General features: G+C 49.2%; 1 protein-coding gene across 1 annotated transcript; it reads right to left on the bottom strand.

The window, feature by feature from the left end:
- Nucleotides 1–341: 341 nt before the first annotated feature.
- On the bottom strand, nt 342–8045 carry si:dkeyp-117h8.4 (uncharacterized protein LOC572032 homolog). The gene is made up of 10 exons (XM_035414685.1): nt 7870–8045; nt 7619–7685; nt 6002–6054; nt 5872–5905; nt 5703–5728; nt 5282–5360; nt 2934–4519; nt 2513–2555; nt 2366–2426; nt 342–1208 (listed from the first exon to the last, which is right to left on the bottom strand). Exons 1-10 carry the CDS (start codon nt 7945–7947, stop codon nt 1169–1171), a joined length of 2067 nt encoding a protein of 688 aa, XP_035270576.1. The 5' UTR covers nt 7948–8045; the 3' UTR covers nt 342–1168.
- Nucleotides 8046–8092: the final 47 nt, after the last annotated feature.

Raw genomic sequence — 8092 nt, 5'->3', positions numbered from 1 at the left:
TTTTCTAATTGAAAGGGGTTTCACTGAGCTGGTTTCTAATTTAAAGGGGTTTCGCTGAACTGGTTTCCAATTTAAAGGGGTTTCACTGAACTGGTTTCTAATTTAAAGGAGTTAAGCTGAGCTGCTGCCCAATTCTCAGAGGTGGTGAAGTGCTGACTGGACAGGTCTGATTAGAGTGTACAGTGTGTGAGAGTAAGCTAGTGTAGTGTGTGACAAGAAGAGTATATAGTGTGAGAGTACACTAGTGTACAGTGTGTGAGAGTAAGAGTGTATAGTGTGAGAGTACGCTAGTGTACAGTGTGTGACAGCAAGCTAAACACATGAAATATTCCCAAGTACTGTTCATATTGAAAAATTGCATTTTTTATTATAAATAAAATGTTTTTCAGCAAAGTATACACACACATTTTTGACCTAGACAGTAATTTTGTTTCATAACAAGTAATGAGTGAAAACGTCAGTGAGGAGATCAAGACTGTTACTGATGAAAATTATATGCGCTGTAGAAATATCAATGTCATAATACCGAAAGGAAATGACACGCCCTTCCAGAGACCAGTGGTCACAGGTAAAGAATGTGAGCGCTCAGTGCAGTGGGGTGTGGCAGGATGTGAGCACTGAGTGCAGTGGGGTATGACGGGGCAGGATGTGAGCGCTCAGTGCAGTGGGGTGTGACAGGGCAGGATGTGAGCGCTCAGTGCAGTGGGGTGTGACAGGGCAGGATGTGAGCGCTCAGTGCAGTGGGGTGTGACAGGGCAGGATGTGAGCGCTCAGTGCAGTGGGGTGTGACAGGGCAGGATGTGAGCGCTCAGTGCAGTGGGGTATGACGGGGCAGGATGCGAGAGCTCAGTGGAGTGGGGTATGATGGGGCAGGATGTGAGCGCTCAGTGCAGTGGGGTGTGGCAGGATGTGAGAGCTCAGTGCAGTGGGGTGTGGCAGGATGTGAGCACTGAGTGCAGTGTGGTGTGGCAGGATGTGAGCGCTCAGTGCAGTGGGGTGTGATGAGGCAGGATGTGAGCGCTCAGTGCAGTGGGGTGTGACAGGGCAGGATGTGAGCGCTCAGTGCAGTGAGGTGTGACGGGGCAGGATGTATCACAGATGAAGGTGAAGGTATGAGAGCTGTCCCCAGGCTGCAGTTAGATGCTGGATCTGAGCAGGAGAAACAGGCTCACTGTGGCAGACCATACAGAAGCCGCCGTCGTGATGAACTGTAGGAGAGAGAGCCGTGGTTGTGAGCTGTAGAAATACTACAGTCCAGTCATTACTAAAGCCAGTCTGTGCAATCGCTCCCAATGAGATAAAAACAGTGGCAGCTGATGTATTCGGGATCACAACTGAGGAAACAGACACTAAATGACTGTTCAGATCAACCAGGAGTACAGAGCAGCAAGAAGGGCAGTGAACTGCAGGTGAGCCTGTGCTAGGTGACTGATACACACTGCAGGTCAGACTGCGCTAGGTGACTGATACACACTGCAGGTGAGCCTGTGCTAGGTGACTGATACACACTGCAGGTCAGACTGTGCTAGGTGACTGATACACACTGCAGGTGAGCCTGTGCTAGGTGACTGATATACACTGCAGGTCAGACTGCGCTAGGTGACTGATATACACTGCAGGTCAGACTGCGCTAAGTGACTGATATACACTGCAGGTCAGACTGCGCTAGGTGACTGATATACACTGCAGGTCAGACTGAGCTAGGTGACTGATATACACTGCAGGTCAGACTGAGCTAGGTGACTGATATACACTGCATGTGAGCCTGTGCTAGGTAACTGATATACACTGCATGTGAGCCTGTGCTAGGTAACTGATATACACTGCATGTGAGCCTGTGCTAGGTAACTGATATACACTGCATGTGAGCCTGTGCTAGGTAACTGATATACACTGCATGTGAGCCTGTGCTAGGTAACTGATACACACCGCAGGTCAGACTGTGCTACGTTTCTGATACACAGAGGTTTATTCCTTTAAAATAAACATCTGTGCAGATGCCCCATGCTAACTTTAATCATCTAGATTAATTTCCCTGAAAAACCAAATAGCTTGTGCACTGCATCCAGCTTCTTTATGGAAACACAACACAATAGAGGTGAATTCAAAAGTAATCTGACAACGACAGCGTCTCTGTACTCCGTCACATTGGATTTGAAATGAATGAGTGAACATGAGGGTAAAGTGTAGACTGTCGGCTTTAATTTGAGGGCATATTACGAGACTCGAGTAGGACTTAAAGCACTTTTTATAAACATCCAGCTGTATAAAGAGACGCTACGTAAAACGCAGGTGTGCAAGTCCCTCTGGATATGAGCATAAGCTAACGTGCCAGTAATGTAGCATTAGGGCATTTAGAGATTACCTTGGGGAACATCCTCTCTGCCAGTCCCTCAAGAAGATACTGGCTCTTACAGGTGACTTTCCTGTCAGAAAAGGCACTCATCTGTGATTCAGATTCTAAAAACCCAAATTCTATTTATTTAAGATGAAAATGAAAGAAAAAACTAACCCTGAAATTCAGGCAGACTGGCCCGGGTCTCACCCTTTTCTCTCTAGAGAAGGCAAAAATAAGCAGGTTGGTGAAACTAGCAGGCAGGTGAGGCCGTAGCAGTCAGGGTTTAGGGTTAGGGGTTAAGGCTAGGGCTAGGGCTACAGCTAGGGTTGGGTTTAGGGTTAGCATTAGTAAGTGTTGAACAGACACTCACTGAGGCAGCTGGGTTAGGGTTGGTAAGTGTTGAACAGGCACTCACTGAGGCAGCTGGGTTAGGGTTGGTAAGTGTTGAACAGGCACTCACTGAGGCAGCTGGGTTAGGGTTGGTAAGTGTTGAACAGGCACTCACTGAGGCAGCTGGGTTAGGGTTGGTAAGTGTTGAACAGGCACTCACTGAGGCAGCTGGGTTAGGGTTGGTAAGTGTTGAACAGGCACTCACTGAGGCAGCTGGATTGGGGTGCAGCTGCCAGCTGAGTCCAGAGCACGGGTCCTTCCGGAAAGTCCCGCCCCACAGCCTGCTGGTCCCGGGGCTCCTGCGCTGGGGCAGGACGGCTCCCTCAGGCCTGCTGGAGCCACAGCAGCCAGCCCAGCTTTGGCGCAGGTGTCGCACGGATCCTGGGGAGCAGGTGCACCCCTCCCGAAAGCGCTTGGGTTCCGGCCACGCGCTGGGCTCCAGGGCCCGGTCACGCTTTCGCACCCGCATCCAAATAGGAGACAGGGCGAGGGCAGCAAGCGAGGAGGAGGAGGGCAGAGGGGAGGCGGGGCTGGGCAGCGGCAGGGCCACTTTGCGCTGGCACACTAATCTGTGGTACAGCTCCTCAAACTGCTGGTCGATTTGATGGCGCACAGCCTGGAACCCTGCGAAAGAGCGGCGCCGCTGAGCCAGCACACTGCAGGGCACAGGAGGCTGGGAGGGGCTACCATCAGGGGGAGGCGGCCTCTGGGGCAAGGGGGCGGGGCGTGAGGGACAGCCCCACTTCAGATGGGAAGGGTGGGGTGACCGCCGTTGGAAGAGGGGCAGTGTACGTTGGGTGGAGCCAGGGGAGATTCTGGGTGGCAGGGGCAGGGCCACAGGGAGTGGACTGTCCCCTGTGGAGTAGAGGCAGAGGGGAGAGGATGCAGTGCCCCCTACTGGGCTGGTGGGAGAGCTGAGCACTGCGTAAGTGTGAGAGAGGAGGGTGAGCTCCTCAGGGGAACTGCCGCTGTCCGTCACCAGGTTTGGATCCGCCCTCTGTCCCACCACTCCTTCGTGGAGACCCCTCCTCCACGGCTCATGGGCAGATCTGGGGGTGGGGCTCTGTAGGTAGAGTTTTGGGGCGCTGCTCTGGGGGTGGGGTTTTGGGGCACTGCCGTAGGGGTGTGGTTTTGGGGCGCTGTGGGGGTGGGGTTTTTGGGTGCTGTTCTGGGTGTGGGGTTTTTGTGTGCTGCCGTGGGGGTGGGGTTTTGAGGCGCTGCTCTGGGGGTGGGGTTTTGAGGCGCTGTTCTGGGGGTGGGGTTTTTGGGCGCTGCTCTGGGGGTGGAGTTTTTGGGCGCTGCTCTGGGGGTGGGGTTTTTGTGTGCTGCTCTGGGGGTGGGGTTTTGAGGCGCTGCTCTGGGGGTGGGGTTTTGAGGCGCTGCTCTGGGGGTGGGGTTTTGAAGCGCTGCTCTGGGGGTGGGGTTTTGAAGCGCTGCTCTGGGGGTGGAGGTTTGAGGCGCTGCTCTGGGGGTGGGGTTTTGAAGCGCTGCTCTGGGGGTGGGGTTTTGAGGTGCTGCTCTGGGGGTGGGGTTTCGAGGCGCTGGAACGCCAGCCCCGTCTGCGATATCTGCGCATCACTGCGTTCGCTGCCTCGGTCACCTTCTGCCTGCGCCACGCCTCTCCCACCTGGCTGAGCATGCTGGGATACAGGTCCAGGAGCAAAGTGCCCTGGCTGCTGAGCGTGCGCTCCAGCTCCTCATCCTGCTCCTCTGGCTGCACTAGCTCCCCCTGCAGGCTGGAGTCACTCACTGCGTTGGACATCAGATGAGAGCCATATGGACCAGACTCCCCTAGGCAGGAACACAGTGTTACCAACTGCAGTGCTGTCAATCCACCACACAATCACGAAAGAACCAATCAATCACAAACCATTAGCAGACAGAGGTAAAGGTACCTTCACACTTAAGATTATCAATAATGATCAAAGAAATAAAAATTTGTCTCAAGCAATCTGAATGTCTACGTTTGCACTATAATGGTAACTATAAATGCAGCCAAAACGATAACTATAACTATGAATTTGTATCAATCTCACAGCAATTTTTTTCATGCAGGCCAAACGATAAAGCACCTTCAGCCAATCAAAAGTGAGTTCTAAAGTGAGAAATCCTTCACCGCATCTTTCACAGACAGATTGATTCCATGACAGATGTCTCACCATCCCGTACACATTACTGCCATTGGCTCATGGGGAAGTGGGAGTGGTTCCTCAGCAGGGTGTATGACTCACCTAGCCACTTCCTTTTGCAGCAACTCATGCTCCCAAATTCCCCAACTGTGCCTACTGTTTATTTTAGGAAGTGAGTACAGTACTACGAGATCAGCGAAACAGTCCTGCATCTTCCACGCTTCACAGAACAATACAATAGAACACTGTGGAACGATATGGTCACAGTGCGTATGCTAGTGAAACTCTGGACTGTTAAAGTTGTCATTATTGTTTAGTTATAGTGCTAGGAGTGACAATACCTTACATACGCACGCACACACACACACACACACACACACAACAGAAACAAACTATGAGGAATGTGCAGACATGAGGCTCTTACAAGACACATTTTCAGAGCTTCTCCCCATCTCCGTTTCCACAGAAACAGAAGTGCTGTTGCTGCAGGTCTGGGAGTCGTCCTGCTTCAGAAAATAAAAGCAAGCAGGTCACACTGATCAGAGCAAGCCCAGATAACAGAGTTACCCAAACACACCGCTACACAGCACTACACTCACACACACACACCGCTACACAATCTACACTCACACCGCACCACCCTCTACACACACACACTGCTCCACCCTCTACACAAACACACACACACTGCTCCACCCTTTACACTCACACTGGTCCACTCTCTACACACACACACTGCTCCACTCTCTACACACACTATGTAAATGCTATGTAAAAGTTTAGTAAGTTTATCTGGATAAGAGCGTCTGCTAAATGCCTGTAATGTAATGAAATTAAAATCTTACCTGAATATCTGCACTGATGTCTTGTCCTACAAATAAAAAATAAAGACTAATTTGCAGAAGGAAAATTGCAACTAACACAATTATAACATTCAGTACAAATGGCTGATGTGTTTTTATTACAACTCCCCAGCAACAAGACATTTTAATATTAGATTAGACAATTCCCTACCTCTGGCCGACTTTCCCGTGGAATCTGCAATGTTCTAGAAGAGGAAAGAGGATGGGTGTCACAGCAAAGTACCGATTTATCAACTGAAATTGAACCAAACTGGTCAGATGTGCCCTGACGAGTGCCATACCTTCAGGGACTCCATCTGTCGTTCAACTACTTCTCCATCCCACGGTAGGATGCCTGAAAAAGCCACATAATTAAAGCTACGCTGTGCTACCCACCAGCGCATGGCCGACTGCCAGCGTGAACACTGACCATGTAGCTGCAGCCTATTGGTTGCATTCTTCCGGGATCACACCATGCCAATCAAGAGTCTTGAAGCACATAGTTTTCTATGCCAGTTTTCCCCAGTGATTTTAGCACAAGTGAGCTGGAGCATTCTAACACTATGCTAGTCACCATCGCCATTCTACGATGAGCTGAGCAGCTCCAGAATACTATGCTAATTGCTAGCACTATTGTACTATTCCTCTATTCTAGGAGCACATCACGGCAACATTACAGCCCTTCAGGTTCGTCCTATACACCTACTCCACCCAGCTGCTCGTCCAGACCACGGTAATCTCCCATCTAGACTACACGCAGCGGCTCGTCCAGACCATGGTAATCTCCCATCTAGATTACACCCAGCTGCTCGTCCAGGCCACGGTAAGATCCCATCTAGATTACACCCAGCTGCTCATCCAGGCCACGGTAATCTCCCATCTAGCAACTTCCTTGCAAGCCTGCACTATACAGCCACTACAACCGATTCAGAATGCTGCAGGATAACTTTTCTTCAACTTTCCTAAATTCTCACTTCACTCCCCTGCTGAGGTCAATCCACTGGCTACCGGTCGCGGTCAGAATCAGCTTCAGCTTCAAGTTCTGACCCTCGCCTACACCGCAGCCAACAGGGCAGCCCCTGTCTACTTACAGGACATGATTCAACCCTACACACCAGCTCAACCACTCCGCTCTGCAGCAGCAGGGCAACTTGCACTCCCTGCCATCCGGGTGAATGGTTCTTGCTCATCCCTACCACTGAGCTTCTCCACCCTAGCTCCCCAGTGGTGGAACAAACTCCCTGTTCCTCTACAAACCACTCGGTTATTGCCCATCTTCCACCGTGGTCTGAAGACAAATCTCTTCAGACTGTACCTGGACTAACTATCTCCACTCTGCAGGGCACTCCCAATTTAGGATCACTTATATCCTTCCTGTTGTTCCTCTAGCACTTTCATGCTACACTTGCATATCCATCCAGCACTAATATTGCACTTGTATTATCTTGATGTGGTAGCTTGTCGTCATGCCTCCTAGTTTCAGTTACCGTAACTTTCTGACCTAGCCTATGATTACTCTGTGAACTGGAATTAGTGTGTTCATGTGTATTGGACGTCGCTTTGGATAAATAATTATAAATAATTGTATTGTAATAATAACTTTATATTGCACTTTTCCAACGCAAGGCACAAGGTGCTTTACAGATTAAATATAAGCAAAATAAAACAAACGGGTTAAGACAGAACAACAATTAAGAAATAAAATAAAAATTGTAATGTTAATCAATAAAAAGAAACAAAAATAAAAGATCAACACAACACGCATTAAGACGGCAACAAAACACCGCCCAAATTAATAATTTGTCTTGATTGTTAAACTTAACGTTAGTATAGTAGTATTTATTTTAGCTCTAGAATACTCTGATAATCCCCAGCTCTAATCCAGCGACGCTTCAACACTTCAAATGGACGTTAACTACCTTTTTCAGTCCGGCAAGTCATGGACTTCAAACACACTTCCATTCCCGAACCATCAACTCTGGAATACTGATGATGTAGAAAAACAAATAAGGAAAGAGACATCGACACATTGATCACTTCAGTATGACGGCACGACATAAAGATGTGAAACAAAATAAAACCAGAAAGGAGCTAACATTCGCCAGCCCGCTAATGTTACACGTTAACGTTAGTCAAGTAGCTATAGGATATCTGAAACCCCCAAGCTCACCTTTTGAACAATACGCTCCAACGTATTCCTGAAAACATCGTCATTTTCTATCATCTGTCTTTTCATATAATTATCCATGCTTTATTCTTGATGTGTGCCAGGGCAATGAAAACACGACACGAAATTTTCACCGCACGTTAGCAACTTGGCTAGCAAACGAATTCAAACTATTTTCCACTGAAAACTTTCAAAGCTGATTGGATGCGGAGTTGCGACGTAAACA

This window comes from Anguilla anguilla, chromosome 4, assembly GCF_013347855.1.
Source record: "Anguilla anguilla isolate fAngAng1 chromosome 4, fAngAng1.pri, whole genome shotgun sequence".
NCBI classification, from domain to species: Eukaryota; Metazoa; Chordata; class Actinopteri; order Anguilliformes; family Anguillidae; genus Anguilla; species Anguilla anguilla.
This window is presented reverse-complemented; position numbering and strand designations above follow the sequence as displayed.